General features: G+C 38.3%; 1 protein-coding gene across 5 annotated transcripts; it reads left to right on the forward strand.

Annotated features, from left to right (window-relative positions):
- Positions 1–233: 233 nt before the first annotated feature.
- On the forward strand, positions 234–24344 carry GPR1 (G protein-coupled receptor 1). 5 transcript variants are annotated; one of them, XM_026049875.1, is made up of 4 exons: positions 234–476; positions 786–951; positions 1463–1564; positions 23058–24344. In XM_026049875.1, exon 4 carries the CDS (start codon positions 23074–23076, stop codon positions 24124–24126), a length of 1053 nt encoding a protein of 350 aa, XP_025905660.1. In that variant the 5' UTR covers positions 234–476; positions 786–951; positions 1463–1564; positions 23058–23073; the 3' UTR covers positions 24127–24344. The 5 variants fall into 5 exon arrangements, with proteins under 5 accessions (XP_025905660.1, XP_025905668.1, XP_025905682.1 ...); XM_026049883.1 differs by having other exon boundaries at positions 234–460; XM_026049897.1 differs by lacking the exons at positions 234–476; positions 786–951 and adding an exon at positions 10365–10432 and having other exon boundaries at positions 1550–1564.
- The last annotated feature ends 3143 nt before the right edge of the window (positions 24345–27487 follow it).

Here is a 27487-nt window from a genome sequence, read left to right on the forward strand (position 1 = left end):
CGGCGGGGCCTGCGCGGCCTCCCGGCGCCGCCCCGGGCTGCGGTGGGGCGGCGGCCGCCATCCCTCTCGTGCCTATCAGGGCTCCGCAGAGGCGCAGGTCTGAGCTCGCCCTCTAAAATGTTAAAAAACATAAGTCATCCGTGCGGAGCTAAAGTTACCCGGTGGTATTTTGTTGTCTCTTAGACCAGAGTTTGGCAAAACTGGAACTGGAAGGGAGAAAAGAAAGAAAAGGGAAAAGGAAATTTGACTTCTAACTATATATAGCAGAATGTTTCTGCCTTTTAGGGCTGACACTGTATCTACTAATAATTATATACGTATTTACTTCTTGTGAAAGGACAATTGGTAGACATAAGATCGCAATACAAGTGTATCTGGAGGAATTACTCGGTTTGGTAGCCTGGAAGGAGTCTTCTAACTTAACAATAGATAAAGCTTCATTCTGAATGGAAGTCCTCGTGTAAGAGCATAGATTTGTAAGAAGCAGTCGTAAGTTTCTGCACAGGCAACATTGAAAAGGTTTAAGTTAAATGAAAGCTCAAATGGAAGCCCAGATCATTGTGAATCAGCTGAGCTGCATTCTTAAATGTGTGCACTCCATTTATGGCTAATGCAATGTGAAATATGTTATCTCTGGCTAAAATAGTTTATTTTTACGATGGATTTATAACAGGCTTAGCAGGTTACTGTGGCCGTGCTAGCCCTCTGCAATATGCTGAAGCAAAGTAAACTCAGTGAGGTTTCTGTGTGCTCAGTGTAGCTTGATACCGGTGTTTCTCTTCCAGAAGGGTTCAAAGAGCTTCTTGGCAAGAGAAGGCTTTAGCGTCAGTCTTCCAGTGTTACGTGAGCTATCCTTGGCACGATTCTCAAAAATTTGCAAATGGAAGAATGGAAAGTTCTATATTACGGACTGTCAGACAAGAATAGCAGATTTTAAGCTCGTGTTTACAGGTATTTCTTGTTTTTTAACCAAGTAGGCAGCAGACCTACTCAGCACGCATGCATGAGTATGGGAGTGGGACTAAAAAATTTCCTTTCCTCTTAAAAATTCTCATGTCTCCCAGTTCGAGTCTCCAACCTTTTTATCTTGCCTAATATCTTCCCTAATTTAGACTATTCCCACAAACTCTTCCATATGCTTGCCACCACTTTGCCTTCTGGTTTTGCTTTGATTTACTATGCTTTTCCACTCCTGTTAGCCAAATATAGATTAAGATTGCACCTATGAAAAGTGTTAGGAAAAGCAACCTTTGACAAAGGAGAACACTATGTACCTTCGCTAAAAGAAGTCTCTGGTATCTTCCAAGGGTTGATTTCAGATTCCAAAGACAAAATGTAACAATGAAAATGCCAATTGGTAAAACTAGCTGTCAATAAATTGGCCTAAATTTTTGGTGCATTGTACACGTTCTTCATATATTCTAATCTAAAAGTTTAACTTGACCTTTTGTTTTTGTTACAGTAAAATGCTTCAGAGGATCTGAGCTTATTGTGAATGCCTGAGAGCAATTGAAGGCTGGGATTTGAGCCAAGCTGAGAGTGCCTCTGCCAAACGTTGGCAAAGGTGAGTTACTAAACCTAAACTGGATTCTAAAAGGCACAGGAAATTTCAAGACAGTCCAAGTGTACACGTAGGTTTTAGAGCATGTCAATTCTTAGAGTCTAGCTCGGGAAGGGAGATTCTTTCTAACCTCACAGCAAAATGGGTGTTCTTTAGTACATGGTATGACATTAAAACTTCTAATTACTAGAAAGTGTTAAATATCCCTTACAGGGATTGTGGTATCTGCCTCTGCAGATTCTTTTACTGGCCATTTTTGAATATCAGATGCCAGAATAAGTGGAGCTGTGGTCTGATCTTGAACAGTGTTTCTTTTCTGCCTTTATAATCAGCTCAGTTATATTTAATGATAAGGGTTTTCCAGGTGTAAATAAAGAAGAAAATTCCTCATCTGTGTCAAAGGCAAGTATAATTTATTAATCTTTTAAGAAAAAAAAAAAGTGTGTTTTTTTTTAAAAAGGATGATCATCTATTTACTTCTGTATCATATGGGAACAAAACACGAATTGGAAAGAGCAACAAATCTTTAATGAAAAAGAATGTTTGTCTTACAGGAAGGCAAGCTTGTGGGAATTTTGGTTGTTTTCTCATTGTATAAAACTGGGTTTCCATCTTTTTGTGTTGTAATCAAGGCATTATAAAAATTTTGAATAAGGGTTTTAACTAAATTAACAATAAAAAACATACCTAATATAATAGGATAATTGGATGCTAGATGAATCCTCATACTGCCTACCTAAATACCTAAAGGTTGTTGTTTCTGCGCTTCTTTTTCTTTCTTTTCTCTTACCTCCCCTACCTTAAGTTAATTCCTTAAAGAAGTTATCATTTTAAAATTGAAAGAAAAATCATTTAGACAACCAAAAAAATTAGAAGTAGTGTTGTAATTTAAACATGATTGAATAGTGAACAAGGAAAATGTTAAAAGTCTTTGGAAATTGTAAGGATTCTAAAAGTATGTTTGAAATGTATCTTACTTTCACTCAGTAAAAATTGGAAACATCTTTAACTGTTTTTCCGAGGAACTTAACCAGTTTGAGTCTTGTTGCATATCTTGTTAGAAAGAAATGTTCCTTAAGTGCTTTTTTTGTGACCACAAAGAAAGATCCTGCTCTGGCTTTCATGGGCTGATGTTATTAAATTATATTTTTTATAAATTGTTTTTGGTGTTAAAATTGTTCTGAATAATATATTCCCATATACACGTACTTTAGAGAATATATGATAGTGGGTTGCTAAAGTTTTTTATTAAATTTCAAATCCATACGGTAACACTGCTGTAATTTGCAGTGACTCTAGCACTGCATGAAATTTTGTTATTACTTAAGCAAAGCTATCCATATTGTACCTAGGAGAATATAGGAAAATACTGTGCTCTTGAGTGCTGTACAGACAGCCCTCTTGTGGAGCGAAGGAAAATGCTTCTCAGTTAAAGGGAACATGAAATCTAATTCCCATTTTCATCCTGAAAGCGCATTCTGCTTTCACAGAACATATATTTAATGATGTAATGCTATCTAGTTTACTGTTACTACTAGTTTCTGCTAATGATCTTTATCTTTTTGACGAAACTGTGCCAGTGTTCTTACAGAGCTGGCCCAAATAAAAAGACTAGGTCAGGTAGTAGGAAAGGTTGCCCATAGGTGACTGGACATAAATGGAGGATATTCTTTGACTTTCATCTTATGCGCTAAGATAATTTTGGTTTCAAAAATAATAGCCCCTGAAAATTTCTCTGCTGTATGCTGTTTTTGCTTATTTATTTTCAAAAATAATACAGAATTTAAAATAGCCTAATTGATTACCTGACTAGTCATCTGATATAGTTAGATTAAGTCTGTAGAACCTGCAAAACCTTCAAATGCAACCTTTTATTGCCAGATTACTAACAGAAAGAAGCACATAATTGTGATATGTATGTGTTGTAAAATGCAGTGGAAATTAGGTAGCTTAAAAGGGGCTCCATTTCCTCATGCTGAAGAGAACTCTAAAACATGACAGCATTCAGCTACAAAGGAGATGGATAGACCGATGAGTATGAGCATTAACCAGAGTCAGGTAACAGAAACTGAGCAGATTTAGAATGGAAATGTTTTCACCTGTGTGGCAAAATGTTTCAATAGGTATGTTTTCAACCATTCTTGAAACAATTCAACCAATCTTGAAACATTTTTAATAAGAACAGCAGATGATTATTATTCTCTTCCACCTCTCTGTCTATCATAGTTGGAATGCCAAGGCATTTTCTCAAAAGTAAATATTAATTCCCACTGTTCAGACAGGAAATCATGTATTTTTGGTACAGAAAGGTTATTTTCTCAGAGCTGCTTAGGAAGTTATTAATTATGTGTTTCAAGAATTTTGCAATCTTCAAGCTCCCTAAAGTTGAGTATCTTCCTTGACCCCTTGGAAAATTCTGAATTAAATGTCTATCATCTTCAATGAAACTGCTCCCCTTTTAAAAGGTTATAGATGAATATAACATGACCCCGAATATAACATACTTTTTCAACTTCCTTTTTTGCAGTTTGCAAGAGTCAGGGAGTTCCAAATATATATAACGTGTTATATTGACTCAGTGGATGTTCTGTTGTCAGTTTAAGGTGGGGTCAAGATTTATTCCCAAGGCAGCTAAGTAAGCCAACTTTTCTTCCACATTGGCTGTTCTAGATCATACTAGATTTTTTTTATGTTCTTACAATAAACCACATAACTATTTTCTTACATTTGAGACCAAGAGGCACTTTACCTTGCTTTACCTTGGAAATAACTTAAAGAAAGATTTCTTTATCCCATTCAGAAAAAAAAAAAAAAAAAAAATCAGGAAACAGATTGGAATAGACAAGCAGTGTTTTTCTGCAAGGAAAAGAATTTAGGCTAAAAATGTGATAAGCCAAAACATGAATCTTTGTAAGAAACCTCTTTCTAACAGAGTTTGAAAATATAGAGACTTTTTCATGGGACAAATTTGAGCATACAAGTGGAGGGAAAGGAGAAGGAAAAAAAAAAAAAACTTAAAGCCATTTGTATTTCTTCAGCATTTCACATACCATTTCTAGAACTGTGAGATTTCTTTGGATTGGATGGTTAGTGTCTTTGGTTTCTGGTACATCAATAAAACCATAAATCTCTTCCACTTCTTAGGATGGTCTGTGTTTTCAGAATTTCAGTATTCTGAGACCTAAAAAAATGCGGGTTTTTCTTTTTCTTTTTTTCTTTTTTTTTCTTTTTTTTTTTTTTTTTTTATTGTTTGGTCCGATCCACAGTATTTTCAAGGTCTGATTGACCTTGTAAATGGTTTTTCAAGGTCTGATTGACCTTGAAAGGTAAATCAAGTTATTTTCAAGGTCTGATTGACCGTAAGTGGGGACCTTATATGCATTTTGCATCCAGCTCATGTAGAATGAAGGAGATATGATCTTTCATTTTTCCCCCACAAAGTGTTAAATGGCTGCTGGACTTAAGTCATGTAGAATCATAGAATTGTATGTAATGTAAAGCAATAGTGAGCATGCATATTAATGAAAGTGAGAAAAATGCTGCTGTTTGGGCTTTTTTTTTTTTCCGGAAACTTGGATAAGAATGACACATAGAATAGAAATTGTCTTGCAGCATAATACTCAGGCAGATACATCTGAGCCATTTTGTGCCCAACTCTTTCTTGTAGCCAGTCAGTATTAGCTTCTTTTATACTTGAAGTTCAGTTATCTAAGCTCTAGAACTCTAAGCATTTTATAGATTATTTTCTCTTCCTCAAGCAATTTCAGTAATATCATCTTCAAAGACTGGAATATATTTCTCATGTCGGTAGAAGCTTGGTAATATGTCCCCAAGACAAACAGCTACTTAAACAGCCTTTACAGAAAATGTTTCATTTCTAGTCTTTATGCCCATGTAAATCCTGCTTCCACATTCCTGTTAAGTGCTAAATTTGATTGATTGAAGCCTATTTTCTAAAACAAAAGCAAAAAGGAGTTAAATTAACTTCTGTGTTACTTGATATGAGCTAAGGAATAAAACTAGAACAGAAACATAAGTGTTAGGGTTTTAGCTGAATAATTGAGTGTTTAGACTGATTTCCTGTGTTTTCTTCCTTTAGACAGTTTACTAGGGACAGAGGAAATTTTGCTTTTACTGAAGTCATTGGAAAAGTTAATGTTGACTTCAGAGAGAGGACTGAGCTCTTGATTAGAAAAGTTGTTTTTCAGAGCTAGTAATTTGTTTGACCTTAATCACAAGTAACATTTATTGGGATGAATCAGCCCCTATCTCATTAGAGGGACCAAGAGCTGGGTAAACTTTTGAAGCAGAGCTATGCTCACTTCCATAAGAGTGATCAGAGGAAAAGGGGCAAATACAGAGCACTGGGCAGAAACTTGCACTGCTGCTCCTTGTCTCACATTTACTTCTATGGTAAATAACATAAATTTCCGTGTAGTCCAGGTTGCCTGGAACCTTTCACAAAATTTGTTTACATGCAGCAAGCAGAAAAACAGACTGACAAATGTTGCTGACTATAAAAAGCAGCTTTAAAAATACAAATGAATATGTGCTGAAACCACCAACCACAGCTTTTTCAGAGCATCCATAGCTGATTGAGCTTAACTTGGATTTGATTTGTACTGGTGGGCAAGAACTATTCTTCATATATATGCAAGGAGCTACAGTCCAGTTTAGAGCCTTCACATCTCATAAACCCTGAGCAGTGTGAGTGGCTGGTCACTATTATAAAACGTACCATCCGGCTGCATGATTCCACATGCGCAGAGATGTTTCTCATAGTTTGGATTTTGAATAGTGCAAAGCAGCAACCTTGCTCAATCATCTGCCTATTCATGCATTTTTAGGGAGCTATCCTTAATTTTGTACCAAATAGCAGCTTTTGCAGATCCTTAGAACTCCTCTTCAGTGCCCTGTTCACCGTTTGTTAGTGCTTTGACACAGCTCTGTCATAGGCAGCACAATAGGTTAATTGTCTCTGTATAGGGTAATAGAGCAGTGACAACTGTGGACTACTGCAGTCAGAACTTATCTTCTCCTACCTGGGAATCTGTTTTCTGCACTGCTTCTGTCATAACAAACTTGTAATAACTTATCTGTGAATAGATGAACACAGAACATTAATCTTAGTGTCCAACCCCCTGGGGCTCACTGAGCCCTGTCTCTTGTATGTGACCTCATCATATAAGCCCAGTCAGACTCTGGATTTTAACCACAGATGTTACACTGAAGGAGAAAAAACAAAAAAAGAAAAAGACTGCTGCATTTTGGCAGTTAATTTTGAGAGGAAAATAAGATTTCATCTCTTTGAAAGAACAAGTGTAGGTAACTGTGCTGCTGACTTGGATCCCAGGTGAACAGAGGCAAATAAAATGGTAGGCGGCTAAAAGACTTGTGGCTCGGGTTCATCTCTCTTCTTTGGGTTTGTGAGAACCTAGTTTGGAAAGGCTTTGGGCAGACTCAGACATCTGACTCAGTCCATGTTGCCACATAATGGTAACTACCTACATAATGGTAAACTTAGACTTGTCTCTTCAAGCCTTTAGAGAACTTACGGAAGTGTATGTAGTAGTTCCTGATAATTCATACAAACATAAAAATGATAAGTTTACCCTAAGGTGTTTTTTGCTGTTTTTTTTCTTTGTTTGTTTGTTTCTTTTGTTTTGGAAAAGACAGATCTTTGGCTAAAATAAAAAAAAGAAAATGTTGCCAGGTCTTGTGAGTTTGTGTAGTTATAGTCACTGATTAATAATAGCTAATCTTTAGCACTCAATGACATATCAGACAGTTCATTGTTAAGGCATGTTTCAAAAATTCCTTGCTTTTGAGTTAACAAAATAATATGTTGAGATTATACTTGCTACTCAGATGATAACTCAAAAGCTCATTTAACATATAACTCAAAGTTATATGAATACAGAATTTGAATAGTTGTGGTCTGCAATTTACATAGTAAAACCATAACTACTTATTTATTGAAAAAAAGGAGAAAAATCACAAGTATGAAAGCACAAGCTGTGGGAAACATGCTATTTCTAACAATGATGTTTTCCAGGTATAATTCTTTCTCATGCAATATATCAGTTGAATTTTTTGCGTCATGATTTCATGGATTGTATCACTCTTTTCATTTTGTTTCATGTAGAAATTACATGAAATGCTGCCTTGAAAATTGCTGCTCAAACTTGTATGTGTATACATAAACATATTGATAGACACATTCCCACATACATGTAGATTTTCATTTATGTGCCTGTGTGTGTTCACCTAACAAAAGTAATAGTTAGATGAGGGATCTTGCCTTGTAAAGAACTGCATTTCTTTAATTTACTAAGTGGAAAAATTGTCCGTTTTCTAATATCTGAGTAGAATGAGGATGTGGACCTGGCTAAAAGGGCAAAGCCTCCCTTCATCATATGGTTTGGGTTAAACTTCTCTCTGGAGAATGTTGTCAGTCATAGTTGCTGACTATGACATAGTTGCATAGTGCATATAGCGGGCAGTTAAGCCACAAGCAAACATTACAGCTTTACTGAAAGGATGAAAGGATAGGCGTGAAGTAGCCATTAGTTTCACAGGAAGGGAGGAAATTACTCTTTTCCTGATTGCTGGGTAGCTAAACTCTGTCTTTCCTGCGGGGATATTAATCGATGAGGTGCTAATTCAAACAGCGATGAAAACGGAACAGTGAAGATTTTAAAAAACAGAACTGTAAACAGCTGAATCCTCAAAACGAGTAAGTGATTTCATAACTCATTTCTTCTGTTTATTGGCTTAAACTCTGAGAAATGCTAAATATCTTTTTTTATTGACTTAGTCTACATATATATGGTAGATTCATGATAATTGCATTGATATCTATTGAATTTAGCCTGAGGTGTTCTTTAATGCTGGGATTATCTAAGTATCTATGCATACTAACAGGCAACTTGATACCATTCAGTGGTCCCAGCAAAGGGAAATAGAAATAATTATCAGAATTATCAGGCAGTTGTTTGTAATCCTAGTAAAACAAAATTACTTTATTTTTGTTATTTGTCCTGTGATTTATACATTAGTTCATGCTCTAAAGTATCTCTTTATCAAAGTTTCTCCTCAATATCTTTGTTTCCAAAGTCTGCTGAACAAACCAGAACCTATAATTTGCATGAAAATCCTCTCCATTCTTTTTTTCCCACAGGTATAAATCAGTGTTTCTCCTCTCTGCAAGTTCTACATGCACTCTGTGCTCGTGACTGCATGTCCCACTTCAAAATAACTTTGGCATAGTGTCACACTTATCCTGACACAGAGTAGAAACCCCAAAACCTCATTAACCCCACTGAGAAAACAGAGCACCATGACAAAATAAAGCACAACTTCCAACCAAAAAAAAAAAAAAAAAAAAAAAGAAGAGGGACAAGAAAACTATAAATTTTTTTTTTCCCCAATAGGTTTGTTCCAATCATGTAACTTTTACAAAATTGCCTGAAAAGATGACACTGGTAAAATGGTAGTGATGGTTAATGGATTGCATGAGAGCAAATATTGAAAAGCTCTGTAATCTGGAACTCACCATTCCAGTTTTTACTATGTCTGACCATATACAAAAACAAAGCAAGGAAGGTTTTAGGGCCCATACTTTCCTTCTTCGGAGGTTTAAGACTCCCAGTACAGTTCATCAAAACCACAGAGGAATAAAATCAGAGAATCAGAGAATCACAGAATGGCTGAGGTTGGAAGGGACCTCCAAAGATCCAGTCCAAACTCCCTGCTCAAGCAGGGACACCTAGTGCTGTGTTTAGTTCTGAACATAAAATGAACAACAACGACAAAATCATTAAACGTACTTTTCTGTGAGGAAAAAAAAAATCCGTTTTCATGGAATTTTTTTTTTCTCCACAAAATGTCTCCTGAATCCTGTTGTGATTTCATATTTGGCACGGTGGCAGGAAGGGCAAGAAAAAAATGCTGTGTGAGGTTTTAATACTCCCTTGCTTCTAGATGAAGTTGAGCTATAATCTTAGTACTTTTTAGAGCCGTCACACGTCTGCTGCAGTTTATGGTGAAGGAAACAGGCCCTTAAGGACAATTCCTCATGGCCTCAGAACTGCCAGGACACACTGCGCACTCCAGATTGCACCCTGTGCTGACGGGAAAAGCAAATGGCATATACTTGCTGAGGTTTTCCTTTTAGAGCACATGGTGTGTGGAGGTTATTTTACCCCATAATTTCCTCTTTTGTCCTACTGAAATAGTACTTAACAAGGCCTAGAATTAACTGTCCAACAATAACTGGATTTGGCAAAGTACCTGGAGACACAGACTCGTGCCACTACAAGCAAAATACTTGACAGATTTGCTCTGCAACAGGCCTATATTTATTCTATCCCAATATTTAAGTGCTTTTAAAGGAGCTTTTTTCTCAGCAGAGGTTCACCTATCTTTTAACTGTAGAGAAGAGGAAATCTTTAAGTAGCAAGGAATATGTAAGTGAGGTGTCACATCATGAGATCTTTGAGTCTTTCTGTTTTCTTTCCACAGGCAAATCCCTTGCTAATTCACTGCTGTGGGTCAAAAGCAACCAATCTAGTAAGAATTTCAAGATTTGCCCTGGATTATTCTTTCCATAGGTAAAAGCTGTGCAGTGGGCAGTGATTCAGGACATTCCTTCATTTCTCAGAGACAAAATCATTGCCTCCTATTTCATGAATTCTCTGCATTCATACCTAACCACCCCTTTCCTTCTGTGTAAGGGCTTTGTGACTCACTGTAGCATAATCTGTACCCTTTTTCATTCCTAGCTTTTTACTTTCTTGTGCAGGTTATCAATTTTTTAAACTGTACTGGGAGAAGAAAAGCGGTTTTGCAAGAAGGAGTTATTTTCTCTTGGTAAGAGAGTCTGTGATTTCTGAAGCATAGCAGAAGTGCCTAAAACCTAATAGTCTTGCTAACCAGATGCTGAAGTATGAGCATTGTCATTTCTCACTGAGCACTTGCTTCTTTTGTTTTTATTTTTTTTTCCCATTGAGAATGGTAGCATTGATATCAAAAAAATATAGATTTGATTCCAACAGTGTTGAAGGTGTTGTGTGCTTTACATTAACAGAGGAGTACCACTGGTTGTTACCTGGCTGCTTCCATCCCAAAAGTCGGTTGTTTTTGGTAAGAGTAGGGTGGCAGTTTCTCGTTTTTTTTTCCAAATGAGCACAGTACTGCCACAATGAGGTGAAACTGTGGTGTGTAGATATTAGAGGAATAATATTCCACTTTATGGACTGAGAAACTAAGGATCAGGGAAGTGACAAGACCTGGCTGCAATTAGCAGGCTCTCGACAGAAGCAGGGATCAGGTTAATGCTCCTAAAAGACAGCTCAAATCTCTGGCATTGCCTGACTGACAGAGGGACTAATAGCTAGTGTTCAGAGTGGCTCAGCTGTCTCCTAGATTTGAAAAGCGATAAATCTACTAGACCTAAATACAAAATAAAAGTATAATGTAACACATTGTACAGCTACAAAATGATACTCTCAGTGTGACTTTTTAAGCATCTTTCTGCTCATTGAACATTATTTTCTGTAAACCAAGGTTCACACCGACAAAGAAGTACTGTTCAACCTTTTTTTTCTGCATGAGAAAAAAACAGGCTGCAAATGTAATGTCCATTTCCATTCATCAGCTACCACATCTGCTGCTTGCTTGGACACTGACCAGAATGATTCATTCAGATGTCTAACATTTATTTTTGGTGAAATACTGGGATTATAAAAAAGGCAATATTTCAAAACTGGATCTAGCAAACCAAGGGAAGTTGGAAACAACTTCCTCACAGCTGAAAACAAACACTGCGTTATATCATTCTGCAGCTTTATTAGAAGGAAGGCAGTAGCCAAGTGAAGCAGCTGGAATCACACTGAAGTCGCTCTGAACTTTGCAGATCACTTCACTCTTTCCTCCACTACAGCACTCACGTCCTGATTTACAGTACACTTCCTTTCAAAAAGTTAAACGAGGTAGGTCCATTTCTCTGTCTCTGTTATGTTTTAATTATTTTTCTGTCTCTCCATCTCTCTCTTCCTTTTTCTCTATAATTGATGTGTTTCTGCAGATACAAAAACAGACCTTGCAGGTAAATCCTGTAGTGTGGTGTAGTGCATGATGACTAAAAGGGATTCTTAAAAGAAAGAACCTGATATTCATTATTTCAAAGATTATTTTGAACCAGACTGGCAACATGAAAGGATATGAAAGTAGGTGTGAATTTAATTTTTAATAACTTCCTAATGCATTTCTAGTTCAAGAATTCCTGTACCTGCCAGAGAATGCTAAATGGCCGTGGCTTAAATAAGAATCTGGCACTCTCTCTCTGTAACCTTATACGTTGGTTTTAGTTTGTTTGAATTGCTTACATATATTTTTTTCTACAGCTGTCCCATATTCCATTGTGTTGGTCCTGATCTAAATAGATTCTAGAATAGAAATTGGAAATCACTCAAATTTCAAGTTAAAGATTGACAAAATCTGAAAAAGATATGCTTTTGCAGAAGTAAAGAGTGCCGTTACGAGTTGAACTGGAAGCTGTGTGTGCATACCCTAATCATCACAAAGTAAGATAAAGAATGTGGTCTAGCAGTTATGAACAAGAATGTTACCTAGGAAGGGACAAGAAGATGTGAACTCTTTTATATCATCATACAGTGAAACAGTATGGAATTCTGCCTTATTCAGACTCAGAGATAACCACATTGCTGTCACTTGTTGCCTTTCTAAATACAAACTACTGCAAAGCAAAAAAAATAAGCCACAAATGTCCTTGGAGATTTGCAGTAAGATGTGGAGTCACTAAAATTAGAGCTGACTCGTTTTTTGATTAAATTGTATTATTGAATGATTTGAAATGATCATTAATTCATAGCTGAGGAGGAAGCAGAGAGAAAGAATGAGATTGTATCAGTGTGAAGGAATCAGCCAAATCTGGTTTGTAGAAACTGGATTAACTTGCTTATGACAACTTATTTTCACTAGCTCCATATTCTTGTTTTGCCTGCATTGAGTTAGGAAATCCAAACATTCTGATAACTGCATTTCCATTCCGTTAATATCACTGCAACTTCTTCCTGACTTTAAAAAATTCTCGGCTACTTTTTCAAGGCGGATGGGATGGGATAGAAGTTATGTTCCAAGATTTGGAAGATAAAGTAAACCAAGTTTACTTTAATCACGAGTCTTTTATATATGCATTGTGAGTGATCTTAGAGTTGTATTCAGAATCACTTTGATTCTGGCACGGCAAAGAGCATTCAGCACTGGAGAACAAATGTATGATTTGGATTCCGTAAGTGCAGAGAGGGGTTTTTAATCAAGCCAGTTTTGTATCTCAAAGATTCATTGTTCTTTTCTGTCCACGGATTTTCAGTGAACTCATGGGAGCAGAGATAAACTATTGATGACAATATTGCAATTTATATGTTTTATACATTCTAAATTCTCCCTTTTTGTTCTAAGAAGTTCTCCTTTGCTGAAAACCTCACCAGTAACTTCTGAAATACTGTTCAGGTTGTGTTTCTTTCTGATAGCTAGCCTGCTTCAAGAGGTGAAATCACAATTTTGTGTACTAGTAAAGCCAGTTGCCTTAATGAATTTCCTCTGCTTATATTTTTAACAAGCCACTTGAAGTTTTTCATCTGCTCTTAGATATTATTTTTTAAGTAGCTGCCATTCCAAGCCAGAAACTGATTTTGCAGAGGACTGCAGTCTGCTGAGTGCTCCTGGTGTTAGTTTGTTTATTCATTGTGTCTGACGGAATGTGCCAACAGTTCAGCTATGTCTCTGTCACTGAGTGGCTGGATGTTTAGCTAATTTTCACTCACTCTTTTCTGATAAAGTTTTGATTTAGGTTCCTTCATTCTCAGGCTAGTGGTTTTGCAACAGCGCCAGGGCTATGCTGCTTGCTTCACAAGAAACTAAGTGGGAGCAACTCTCCTGCCAGATTGCCGCATAAGGGGACTGCTCTGACTGGAGGGGACAGTAACCAAGAGACTTTAGGTTTCAGAAGGGAAGATGCCACCATGCAAACACAGATCAACTCTCCAACACCCACTGCTACTTTACAGTCCTTTATAGTACTTTACAGTCCAAGCAGTCCTTGTGGCTCTGGAGACAAAAAGAAACACACCTCTCTTATAGCCCTTTATGATACTTCTCAGAAGATGTATTTCAAGAATTGCAAGGCATCAATATAAAGAAACAATAATTTTATACTCTGTCCACAGAAGATATTTGCCACTTAATTTTTTTTCTCAAGGTCTGAGTTCTGTCTAGCTCCACCTTTGAGTCTGCTGTTTGGCTTTAGACAAGATAATTCTGTTCCTTTCCCTACTCTCCGTGTGTCTGTTATTTCTATTTTAATTATATACAAAGCAGGAATTGTCTCTCATTACGTGCTTATATTGTGCCTACCAGCAAAGAGGCTTTGATCTCAAAGGCTAGGGCTTTGGGTGTTTTCCTAACATAAAATACTTGCCTCTTTCAGCAAGTGTGAGCCTGGCACAGCAAGTTTTGTTCTCTTTTGAAGCTTGTTAGATGAAAGGGAGAGGAAAATAGTGATTAGCAAACACTAGGCACTGTAGCATTGATGTAATACTGCATTCCACTATCCCGTTCCCCCCTTCTGGTGATCCTCTTTCAAGAGGCTCAGCGTCACATCTTTCCACTGAGGTGTTTCAGAAATGTGAAGAACCGTTGTCTGTACAAGAGAAATGAGTAATACGTCGTGGGTATCCTGAACTCTTACCTGCGGGAAGCGTTCCTTATCTGCTGGAGTCAAATTTAGTATGAAATGTAAGGGATTTGCAAAGGCAGTTTGGGAAGCTTGTAGAGCCAGTATTTCCAGCCCCCTAGTTTAATGCTGCAATCACAGGCGCCATCTATTCTCATCAGTGTTAGGGAGTGTTACCAATGCTACGCTAAGGAGATGAATAAATATCCAACCCTTCCAAAATTATTTTAATAGTCTGAAGTTTTCAGGTTCCAGAAATACAAGCAGTGATTATTTGATGCCGATCTTAGTAAATAAAAGAATCACAGTATGAGTAGGAATATTAAAAGCATGCTCTTACAGAAGTAAATAACGCTGAATTTACTGGACACCATGATCCTAGTATATTAACTGTGAGGACAAAATGAAGTACATTATCAGCTGAAATTCTTGGCTTATCTATTAGCACTGTTTCAGAACTGGATGTTCTGATAAACCGGACAGCAATATTGCAGTCATGCTACAAGTAACTGCTGAAGTAGATTTAATAAGCTGTGGAGTCCACCTATAAAAAGAGAATTCAAATTCAGAGGGCCGTATGTATCTAAACATACCCATTCTGTGACTGGGAAATGAATATGTAAAGTAAAACAGGATATAAGAAGGCATATTTGAAGGATGAGCTGTGCTACTAATTTTCCCAGGGGTCAGCTCTCAACTCTTCTTGCTGAGAGGACTGTAAGTATAACAGATTGTAAACTGTTTTTTCTTGTCTGAAATTTGATAGGGATTCCATAGCTTGTTGAGGGGGTTGTTTTGATTTTTTTTATAATGACTTGTTGTCACCCTGCAGTAATTTCAGAATCACTGATGTCTAACATATGTTCAATTGGCGTTAATCAATCTGCTGAGACAACAGTTGCTAGTCTGAAAGAAACCTCTGTATAACTAACTCTGTATAAAGTTCTAACTTTACTCCTCCCTGTTAAGAGGTAGTTTTGATTGAAGTATGTGTTTGCTGAAGGAATATAATAATTAGAAAAACATGTTTAGGGAAGTATAATAATTGTATGAACTCTATTCAAACTTCGTTCCATCACAAGTGGATGTGAAACACTTGTGAAGTAAAAATTCCATATAATTTTAAATAAAAATGTAAAAAGCTATGTTTAATTAGAAATACAAAAACTTATCAATTCTGTCACTGTGATGAAAAAAAAAAAAAAAAAAAAAAAAAAAAAAAAAAAAAAAAACAGGCATCTGCTTTGCTGTAGGTATGCAGTTATTGCCTTAGCTGTTAGCCAAAGACTGGTGGCATTGAATAGAAATATGTGAAACTTACAAATTTAGAATATAGGAAATGTGAATAGGAATAGAATAGAAAATGTGAAACTTAACCTGGAACAAATGTCAGCACTGTGCATGTCCTCTGTGCTGAAGAGATGGCCAGTGTGGTACCCAGTGTCATGCTGGGCTCAGTCATCAAGGAGTCTCAATGGCTCTGAGATAGGTCCTGTATCTGCAGTACCAGATTAATGCTGCAGACCCAGGTTCAGTTTCTCCTCAGAACACAAAGAAAACAAGCCGAGTCTGCAAGGGCTGTGTGGGGAGCTGCTGGCACCTCGGGCACGGTGAGGGAAGAGCCAGGCAGGATCTCCACTTTGGAGGGCCAAGACTCCCTTGTGAGCAGGGCCAGTGTTACGTTGAAGAAAGGAGGGCCGAGCTGTAGTTAAGGCACCAGACGGATGTTACAGGTTTAGCACTTGGTTCAGTCTCAGTCTTCCTGTAGGTCACCTCAGCCTCCTTGTCCATAAGCCAAATGCTCAGAGCATGAGGAGGGCATTAGGATTGCCTGTGCAAACAGACAGTACTGACACGTATGATATAAGAGCACAATTTAAACTTTTTTTTCCCCCCTTTTTCCAGAACAGGCCCATTTTGAGATATCTCTTGTTCTTTTCTTAACTCTGCTGGGCACTGTATTGCCATTTGCGGTGACATAACAGACTTGCAGTTGTTACAGCAACCCCATGCATACAAAAGAAATAGTAAAGATCTATTTGCACTTTTAGCTTTATTAAGGAAGGGAATGAGAGCGGGAGCCAGCCTTAGCAAGTGTTACCAGGAGATCTCCACTCCGGGCATCGGAATTTCTGCGTCTTCTCTGAGGACAGAGCTCTTGGTGCTTGAGATGTACACTCCTGTGGCACACACTTGCTGGCTGCAGGCATTAATGAGCTCCCTCATGGTGGAAACGATGTGTGCTCATTTGCAGCCAGTGTTTGGATCGTTTGCTCTATTCCAGCCAGACCTCCTGTAGATATTTTTCCTATTACAGTGGCATTATTTAAGCGTAAAGTTGAAATTTCTGTGTGTTGCTTGACGTTTCTGTGACAGCAAAAGTATTGGTCTGAAACCATTCTTTTACAAATATTGACCGAGTTTGCCCTAGAAGGGTTTGATAGCCTTGCTGTAATGCTCAGTTTTTCTGGGCAGAGTGTTATGAGGTGATTATCTGCTCAAGTGAATTCAATGCCACAAATGGAGCCATATGTTATGACTAAGAAGGTTGTGTTTGGTCTTGCTCAGAGAATATTGCTTTTGGCATAAGTCTTAGGGAGTGTTTGCCTGCTGACTGCATATACGTTTTTAACACTCCGTCACTGAGAGGCATCAGGGACAGTGATGGTTATTTGCAATCTTGTCTGATAGAACAAATATTTCTACATCATGGCTTGAAAAGGTTTCCAGTCACGTATCGTATCTACCGTATGACCCATTCTAGCTGTTTAGTTCAGGACAGCGTATGATGTAGTTTTGTTACCATGTATCTGATGTTCATTAAAACAATAGTCAAGGGGTGAGAAAGAGTAAGAAGAAGGGAGGGGAACCTGCAAACAAGGCCTAATTCTGCCGTTGTGTGTACCCATGCTGGCTTCCTAGGAGCTTTAGGCCAGCTTTAGGCTTAAAATTATATATTTTTTTAATCTTTTTTTTTTTAAATATATAAATAGGAATTTGTGGTAGTTTGTAATCTCATCAGTATTCCCTGTGAGTTTTAGGATCTTTACCGATATCTTTCTAAAAATACATCCCAGATCTATGTATAAACCTTCAAACTTGTTCAGCTATTTGTGTTTTGAACTTCACAGATAAGCTATTGGGTGAATTTCATGTTTGTGGCTTTGAAGGCAGATAAATTCAAAATTTAGCACCTCAGAAGTCCCATGAACATTTCTTTGAGGGCTTTCAAATGAATTCAGTAGCCAAACTTGCTGAAGCACAGCATGACCTTTTGAAAAGCCAGTTGTTTTCTAATATCTGACTCAGACAAATGGAAAATTTGAAGTGGATCAAGTCAGCTTTCCTTGAGACGTAGCTATAGATCATACATGTAGAATGTATAAAGCCCAGAATTATTTTTAAAGACCTTAGAAGGAGATGTGAAATATATCCTTTTTTATGTAGTTAGCTATTGAGACAGCCAGCTCTGCAAACCATGATTTTCCTGTGAACTCAGGAGCCCGGTGTGATTCCTTGACTGGTCAAGCAGAGGCTCTGAGCGCTGTTCACTACCTCGAACAAAGATTTAGGGATTGCCACTCAAATATTCGCGTTTTTAACCAAGAGACAATGAATAAGCTCTGTCTTTGGTCCACTCCATTAATTGTTGAAGTGATGAGGGCCAAATGGGAGAAGCCGCACTGGCTGCAGCCCAAATAAATTGCGTAAGTGGCCTGTGTAATTAAACTGAATGCTAATTTGCACAGTGTTGAGAGAACTTTGATTCTGAGGAAGACTTTGCATCATGCAAAGTGAACGGAAATTGCGACCGCTTTGTTTGTCTTCTATTTTAGACTAAAAACCCAATGTATTTCCTTCCAAAGCTGTTCCACTGACCTCAGAACTGAGGCATGGAGAGGTCAAACGACTTCCCCTGGTCGAACAGGATGCCTGCGGCACCAAGGGAGAGAGCGCCCGAAGCGCCGCTGCTGCGCGAGGCCGTCTCTAGAGTGACAAAAGCTGCTCTGTTCAAGTGCATCCAGTCATTTGTCTGGCTTGTCTGTATGGGTGCCACTATAATGTGGCAAAGTAATGCAACTCCAGCCACTTGCAGCAGAGAGCTACGAAAAATGTGAATCTGAGTTGATACCTGATCCTGGAATTCCCTGCTGGATCTCAGAATGGCCCTGCATATGGTGCACTGTAAAATCTCTTCCCAGCAGTTCTACGCCCTTCAGTTCTAGAAATATATATAATAATCTGTGTTTCCTTAGGCTTGTCTAGTACTGGAACTGAGTGTCCGCGGGTAATATTCCTATGAAGTCATTCAGTAATTAATTTCTACTTCACAGATGGAGGCAGGAAATGAAACCTTCTGGTTAAACATTCTGAAACTTGCTTGCTAAAAATCAAGCAACTGTATTCATAATTAAGCAACTAAATTAAGGAAGGTCAGTTTTTCAAGGTACTTGTGACCTCAGCAAACAGGAAGAGACACCAGTCAGAGAACAAGTGCTCAGCATACACTTTATACGGACTGTTTAGGCTTCATCCTGTCTTTTTATTTGAATAGTAAACTTGGGTGTGTTCATCCAAATGGGATACAACACTGTTCTGTAACCTGTAGGTGCCCCAGTGCCTGCTGCAAGGCTTCTAACCACACTTTCCTGTTTACTGACAAATATTTTCCTCCCTCTGGCTCCTTTTTTTTGCAGCGCTAGACCAGCTAGACTGAGGCAGTGCACTGTGCTAAGCCTCCCTTACCGGTTCTAGCAGGAGGCCTCAAAACCGAGGGGAAACTGCTGGCCAAAGGCCTGTTTTCTCTACTGAGTTGATGTTTGCAGACAGGTTCATAGAAGAGAATTCCAAGCCTGGAAATTGGCCATTTGTTAAAAATCACATAGAGGGAATCAGTGACAGAACTTGGAAAATTAGAATTTAAGACCTGGATTTGAACTGTAAGACAGCTTTTCCTCTCAAAAATTTATTAATAAATAACAAAATTAATGTATTAGAGACTGTGTATTTCAAAAACACAAATAAATGTCCTTGCTGAATAATATTTGACAGTAAAAATCAGCATCCCTTGTCCCTTATCTTGATCAGGGCTGTGAATCCTGTTATAGAAGCACCTCAAAGGTGGGTGTCAGCTGGGGTGCTCCTGGGCTTTGCAGATGTAATTGGCAATTTTAACAAGTGCTACTCACAGAGTCTAGTGTGTGCTGGATGCAGTGGTAAGCAGTCTTCCTCCTGCTTTTGATTTTTTATCCACTGCTAAAGAATTATTGCATTACAGGACTAGAAATGAGAGGCAAGGGAGAAACATACGCTTGGGCTTGGAAAAATAATTCCTCAAAATGCAATGCATGTAGAGGTGTGCTCTCTCCATGGAGGCGTTTTAGAGAACATGGCATTTGGTACATATTTGATATTTATTTAGCTATGTTTCCCTTCTGCTGTACATCATCATTGAAATTCTCAATATTAAAATGAATATGGTTGGGTAGTTATCACATGCTTGCTACTACCATTATTATTATTCGGGGGAAAAAGCAGGTTTGGAGATTACACATACGGTGAAAAAATGTGTGATTCCAAATATTGTTGTATTGTGCTAACTCTTGAGAAAATTAAAAGCAAACTTTATTAACAATGGGAGTTAAGATATTAATCAGCATGAGTATGAAAAAAGGGCATTTATATATTAATGTCTTAAATCCAGTTTGATGCCCTAATTCTATGTACAGGCAAAAACATGTACAAATCCAATTACTAACCTTGATGTCCAAATGTAGTGTTATTGAACATATTAGTGGTATGGCTCCTTGTTTATACCATTTCTGAGCAGATGTTATGTTTGAAAAAAAAATGACTCAGATGGGTGGTACTGGTATTTGGTGCAGAATATACCCCCACGGGGCATGTAATTATCTAATGCAGCCCAGTAAGTATCATTTGATTAGGACAGCTAACCAAATAACATTCCTTCAGACTGATGTAAATTAGAAAGGGCAAATGTTATCACAGCCTCCTGACAGAACAGACTGTGTTGGCTTTTAAAATATATTTTTAAATCAAGAGATAGAATTACGCAACTTTTTATTTTAACCTTTTCTATTCATTTACAGATAAGAAATCTGATCCTGCCAATATGTGTGCACATGCGTAACTTCCCTTGTGACAAAACTTTCCAAAATAAGTAAACTGCTCTTTGGAATAAAGTTACATCCATAAGCACATTTTTTGCAGCTGTGGTTCTGCAGACGTCCTCCTCCTGAGACCCCACTCCCATAGTCCTTTAGTTGGCAAAAATTAATGGAATTACAGGAATGCAGAGAAAGGCTCCAAAAGCACATGCTGAGTTTCAGCCCTGTGATGGAGCAGGCTCTCAGAAATGTATGGACAGGCTCACACACGGCGAGCTCTGGTCTGGACGTACTGTGCTCATAGTCACAGCCTGCCAGGGCGGCAAGTTAGAGCTATAAAATGGTGATAAAGCTCAACAGAACATTTGCTCTCCCCATCTAGGTGCTCTTGTCAAACCCTTGTGCATCTGTGCACGGCTGTAGTTTTAGCTGAGCCACAGCAAGAATGCAGAATTTCTAAGTGCTTTTTTTTTTCTTGCCTAGCCTTTATTTGCTATCTGTTTTTCTGTTTTTCTTTCTTTCTGGCTTTTTCATTTGGCTTACATTTCTGCTTCCCCTCTCCTCTCCCTCCCACACCCTTCCTTTTTAGTTTTAGGAGAGAATTCCTGTGTGAAAAATTGTGTTGTAAGTTCAAGAAGCTTTTCCAATAGAAGAAAACTGAGACAGTGCCTTTTTTTATTTAAAAAAAGGAAAAAAAAAAAAAAGAAAAAGAAAAGCTGGTCAGGCATCTCCGGTGACTGAATCAGCAAGATATTTCCAGCTATAGCTTTTACAGTCTGTGTTGCTCTCCTGGGAGGCTTTATTTTCTTTCACGTTACCTTTTTCTCAGATCACTAGTGGGATAATACCACAGTTGTTTGCCCTTCCCCTAAAATACACTCCGTATGTTTCCTCCTTGGCATCCCTTGCTGCAGCAGAATTTCCTCCTTTTGTGGTGTGGCAACTACTTTTGACTACTTATAGCTTAAAGGAAGAGCAAGAAGCAGCTCCCATGCTTTTTCTACCCCTATTCTTGGAATTATATTTTTCAGGTTCAGCCTCTATCCAAAGTTAAATGAGCTTCTGTGGTCAACATAAAGAGGAAAAATATTTGTATTATTGCATGAAATACAGGATCTCAATTTAAAATTCATCTCTGCATTATTAAAAATTAGTTCTTACAATTGTGGCTCAGCAAAATATTTCAGCATGAACCTGAGCCCCCTGAATCCAGTAGGATTTATACATAAACTTGAATTTAAGTCTCTATTAGATGGATGAATGTATGCATGTGCTTACCTTTTGACAGACCAAACTAATTATTCACTACTGCAAAAACTTAAAAAAAAAAAAAAAAAGGCAGTTCCAAAAGATGCAGGGCAAGTTTATGATTCTATACGTTATTTCCTTATCAAATGAGAAATAAATTCACTAGCAAATTAATGTCAAAAAAGATGATAATATAATCAAAGTACCTTACTCCCTCAGGAACTAATGCAGTTCTTAAAATAGTCTATATTTTATGCTGTGAAATTTGTAGCAGAACTAACATTTCCTGTGTTCGAATATTATCTTAGCTGGAAGATCCATGTTCCGTGCTTTAATTCATCATCTTTTCTCATTAAAATTTGAAGAGAATTGGTAGTGATTCAGCTTTGACAGAATTCAGAGTCTAGACAGGTTAACTTATAAATCAAGCATTTTGATTTATACTTTTTAACATATTGGTGTGTAATAAACTTTCTTAGGCTCTGCTGTTTCAGATGCTTTGTTTTTCTGTGGCAGAAGAGAAAATATTAACAATTTATAGTACTGAGTTTTCATTGTTCTTTTTGTTACAGTTGTGAATTCTGCCTCATAAAAAGAAACTTCAAACCCTACAATATTAATTTTTCTGCATTAATTTGTAAAGAATGTAAATTTCTTTTAGAAATCAGATCTACTATTTCCAGACAGTAACATGTGGCATTTTATTCATTATGTCATTTTCTGGCAGGCCAGCCCATATTCGTGGGCAGTTTTTCTTGTTGATGAGGCTTACATTTGTCCGGTTTCTTTGTTTGCAGTCTCAGTATTTAAGACCTAATTTCCTAATTTCTTGAAATGGGTCTCTAGCCCACAGAGCACCTATGAGGAAGGTATTTTTAAAACTTAAGTGCTGAGTGTCTACCCCAAAACAAGCACTTTTTGCCCAAATGCTCAGTTCTGCTTTGATTTGTTACAGGTATGTTCCATGAAAGTTGCTTCAAACAGGAGCAGAGCAGTAAAATCCCAAAGTTAAGGAGAAAAGAATACAGTCAATACTTCAGTAAAACCTTGCAGATGGGGAATCTCACAGATATTTATCAATAATATTGTGCTCAGTGCCCTCGGCTAAGAAATAAATGCATGGAAAACAGTTCTTGATGATTTCAAGTGTTGTTTCTCTTGATCTTAGTATTACTTGAAATATTTGCAACCTAAAATACTTTATAAGCTTTGTACTAATAACTGACAGCTAAAAAGTGATAGACATGTGAAACCTAATCAATGTATTTATTTTATGATGAAAAGCTCAAAAGAATTAGAGGTTACTATTTGCAGTGCAGTAAAACAGTCCTGCTTTGACAGTTCTGTTTCTTTCCCTCCCCAGAAAGCAATTGTGCATCATGGAATTTGAAGACTTTGAGAATTACTCTTATATCTATGACCTGTCTGAGGAAGATGAATCACCGCAGTCCTCCCTCAGCATTGCCCATATGATTTCCCTTTCCTTTTACAGCGTGGCATTTCTGCTGGGAGTGCCAGGTAATGCCATCGTCATCTGGTTTATGGGCTTTAAGTGGGATAAATCTGTCTCTACGCTCTGGTTCCTCAATCTGGCCATCGCAGATTTCATCTTTGTTCTCTTCTTGCCTCTTTACATTACCTACGTGGCAATGGGCTTCCACTGGCCTTTTGGGAAGTGGCTCTGCAAAATGAACTCATTCATTGCACTACTTAATATGTTTGCCAGCGTTTTCTTCCTGACATTCATCAGCCTTGACCGCTACATCCGCCTAGTCCATCCAGTCTTTTCCTACAAGTATCGGACTGTAAGGAACACCCTCATTCTTAGCGGGATCATTTGGATCTCAGCTGCAATTATTGGTGGCCCTGCCTTATACTTTAGAGATACAACTACAATTCTCAACAACATCACCCTTTGTTACAACAACTTTCACGTGCACGACAGAGACCTCATTCTGTTGAGACACCACATTCTCATCTGGGTGAGACTTGCATTTGGTTACCTCTTTCCCCTTGTCACCATGGTCATCTGCTACTCGCTGCTGATTGTCAAGGTGAAGAGGAGAACTGTCCTGACTTCCAGCAGGCTTTTCTGGACCATCATTGCGGTAGTCGTGGCTTTCTTTGTTTGCTGGACACCGTATCACATATTCAGCATCGTGGAGCTCTCAGCTCACCATAATGAAAACTTGCATGGCTTATTGCAGGATGGCATCCCCCTCTCCACTGGCCTTGCTTTCATCAACAGTTGCCTTAACCCAATCCTCTATGTTCTGATTAGCAAGAAGTTCCAGGCCCAAGTCAAGACAACTGTCTCTGAAGTGCTCAAATTGGCGCTGTGGGAAGTGAGCCGCTCGGGGACGGTCAGCGAGCAGCTGTGGAGCTCGGACAACACCAACGCGCCCGCGCACTGCTGTGAAACTGCGCAGTGAGCGCGCTCGACACCGTCCCTGCCCAAAGGAGCTGGCAGGAGACCTGGAGATGTTCTTGTCTTCGCAGCCGCCATCAGATGTGCATCTTTGCATGCATGGCTTTATGTAAACAGCTGGCTGAATTGCGCGTGCTGCTTTCCTTGGAAGGCTTTTACAGGACACATCATTTGGGTGTGGTGTGGTTGCAAAGAGCCTGAGCCGAAAGCTGACAACATAGCTGGAGCAGCTCTAATTGAGCTTTCGAACAGGAATGTGAATATTTCTGTTATTAATCCTGTTTTTTTTTTTCTTGTTGCAGTTCCATACCTTAATGATATATATATATATATATATATATAAAAAAGAAAAAAGAAAAAAACATTCTCAACTAATAGTATTTCTTCTTGCCGTCACTGGCAATGCTCTACATCTGGGCATCCTCATCCCATCTTGGCCATATGTCAGTGGGTTATGACAGTCCTGAGCATCTAGCACTGCTTAGAGAAAGAAAATCCTGGCTGCATCCCAGCTACGCAAAGCAGTTAACGGCTTCTCTTTCCACTCAGAGAAGGATCCCAATATAGAGAACACAGAATTGTTCCCTTTTCTTGTTAAAAAAGAATGATCCTCGTTTCTACCATTGCTCTTTGCCTCACCCTCAACTAGATAAGATGGGAATCACTGAGATTGTTGGTCAGCTTCCCCTTCTTGTGTTTTTATTTTTATGTTCTCATTACTAGTTGGGTGTACAATATTAAGGAGGTTTCACATAAATATTTGACTCCTTTGAAATGTGAGCAAAATTAGTAGAAAACTTTTTGAGAAGCTGAGATTAAAGGTTCCCTAAACACACACACACACGCACACACACACTTTCTCTAGGCTTCAGGTTTAAAGATGTTCATGACAACCAATTGTTTCTTTTTTTTTTCTTGGTGAGAGCAGTAAAAATGTTAAGTAATTTAATATTTTGTTCACCTGAGTACAAGCTTTCAAAAATGGACACCTACTTCACGCAGAAGTGAATTCAACAGTTCTGTTAAAAACATGCAGCCAAATTTGGACTTCTTTGCCAAACTTAGAGGCAGGACAATGTAGCTGGGAAAGAACACTCCACTAGGAGAGGCACAACGGTCCCAACGAAGTTACTTCCACTCCAACTTGTTGCTTGCTGTAGAATCACACATCTGTCTATATGTGCTAAGAGGAGTGAATCAGTATCTGAGGCAAAACCACTGAATTAAGTTAATGTGAAATAAAAGGTCATTAAAAGTAGGAGCACAAAACTAAATTTGACCAACATTTCCTTGGTTTTGGCCATGAAGAGTGGAAGAAAACTGCCTTTCAGATGACCTGTCCACCTTGTTTCTAGGGCCTGGCAACCCATATAAGGCCTTATTTCCAATATAAATATTACTTATGTGTAAATACATTTCATTACAAAAGCAAATATTTATATATACACACACGTGCATCCGTAGAGTGGTGATTGTACAAACAGAAACAGTCTGACTGTGGTCGGTAACTATATTTCTTTGGGCTCTGGTTTGAAAGTTGGGAGAGTTAAGGCAGGATCAGTGAAGTTCAGTGTTTAACTTTGGACTGGAAAGTTGGTAGGCAGCACTCTTTCCTCTGAGTCATTCAGTGCCTGGTACAGAGTGACTCAGGATTTTTTGGCACTATGCTACTGAATATGCCTTAAATGAAACATTCCACATTTCTTCTTCACATATCCTCTGATACCTCTCTCAGAACGATGTGTTACTTCTGTGCTCCTGACGATACTCCAAGTGGAGTAATAAAATGTTTTTGTCTCTGGAGAATGTGTTCATTTGTTTTCATCATCAGCAGCGTGGGGTGTCTGTCTATAATCTTAGAAATTCCTTTGCAAAAGACTTTGCAAGATGAAGGGAACTCTGTCTTTTTTTTCGGTTTCAGGAATTAAGATTTATTTCAGTTTTCACCCTGTATGGCAGCTACATGAGTGTGAATATTGATACATAAAGAACTTGATTTTGAAATGTGCGCTCTGTCCTGTATGAATCAGCAGATGTTTCCTGAATGCTTTCCTAGAATCAGTACTTCAAAAAGCTCTAGAGTGCCAGCACCTAACCAAATACCTTGAGCTAAAGCCTAAAATAGATACAAACCAGGTACAGAATAGAATTTCATAATTCAAGAAGGACAAAATGCATTCTGTTCTGTGGAAGAAAGAGATCAACTGTTTTGCAAAGTAACTAAACTTATTCGCAAAGATCAGCTCCAGTCATCTCTGCATCATTTCTGCAAGAATCCCATGCACATCTGTCTATTCTGCAACTGAGCAGAATGTACTCTGTACCTTTTTATGTATTTTCCCGTGCAGCAGGTTTTCTTCTGTCTTCAAGAGAAGGAATGCTAGAGATTTTGTACATGCGTGCTGAGCATAAACAAACAACATACAAAAATAAAATCCAGTTTGGGCAGGTCAGGTGCATGCCTCACACAATGCTGTACTTAGCCACAGCCTGTAAATCAAAACATTAAAGCTACCTAGAGCTTTAACTTCAAGGTCAAAGAGGTTAAAAGTCTGAGTAAGTACTTTGACTGGAATATCATAAAGGGTGATAGCCAAGGAAAACACATATAGCTATAGCATGATTATAAAAAAAAGATTAGCAGCATGTGAGAATCACTAAAAACAAGTTATACAATTAGTAGAAGCAACAACTATAAAACAAAGGAGGCTGCATTAAGATAATTGTGTGCAAGACAAAGCTAGTCTCTTAGTTAAGAACTTGTGGAATGTAGGGATAGAGCCCCTAATTACCCTTTCAGTTCTTTAATCTTGCTTTAAACCTCTAGCAGGCAGGTTTTGAGGTTTTTTTCTTAAAATAAATTACAAAACAAAGTCTTTACATAACCTGAAGCTGGCAGACCTTTAGACAGAGAGAAACAGGACCTGCTGTACTAGATAGCACATGCAGTGGCTCAGCAAAGGCCAGAACAGGGATCAGGACAGAGTGCAGCTATCCAGCTCCTTGCACCTCTGTGCCAATGGCCAACGTGGCTCAGCACAAGCCGCCCTTTCAGTCACAGCAGCTCTCTAGCTCCACATGGCAAGGGCCTAAAAATGTGCATATCTGGAAGCTCTACAAATTCACTCTAAACCCCTGGGGATTATTCAGCATTCATTTTCAAAAATGAGTTCAGTCTTGTGGGGTTCTTCAGTCATTAAAAGCAGGTTTTTATATGAGCTGAACTAGGGCAACTGTTGTACACACCCTTACCTTTCCATTGCACTTGAAGACCAGAGGTGCTAACAATTAGCTCCTAAAAAACATGCTCTGTGGAAGACATAGGCTGCTCCCTAGTGGTCTTTAAGTTAAAAAGCATCTTTTAA

This window comes from Nothoprocta perdicaria, unplaced genomic scaffold (assembly GCF_003342845.1).
Source record: "Nothoprocta perdicaria isolate Ctin4 unplaced genomic scaffold, notPer1 scaffold_11, whole genome shotgun sequence".
Taxonomy (NCBI): Eukaryota; Metazoa; Chordata; class Aves; order Tinamiformes; family Tinamidae; genus Nothoprocta; species Nothoprocta perdicaria.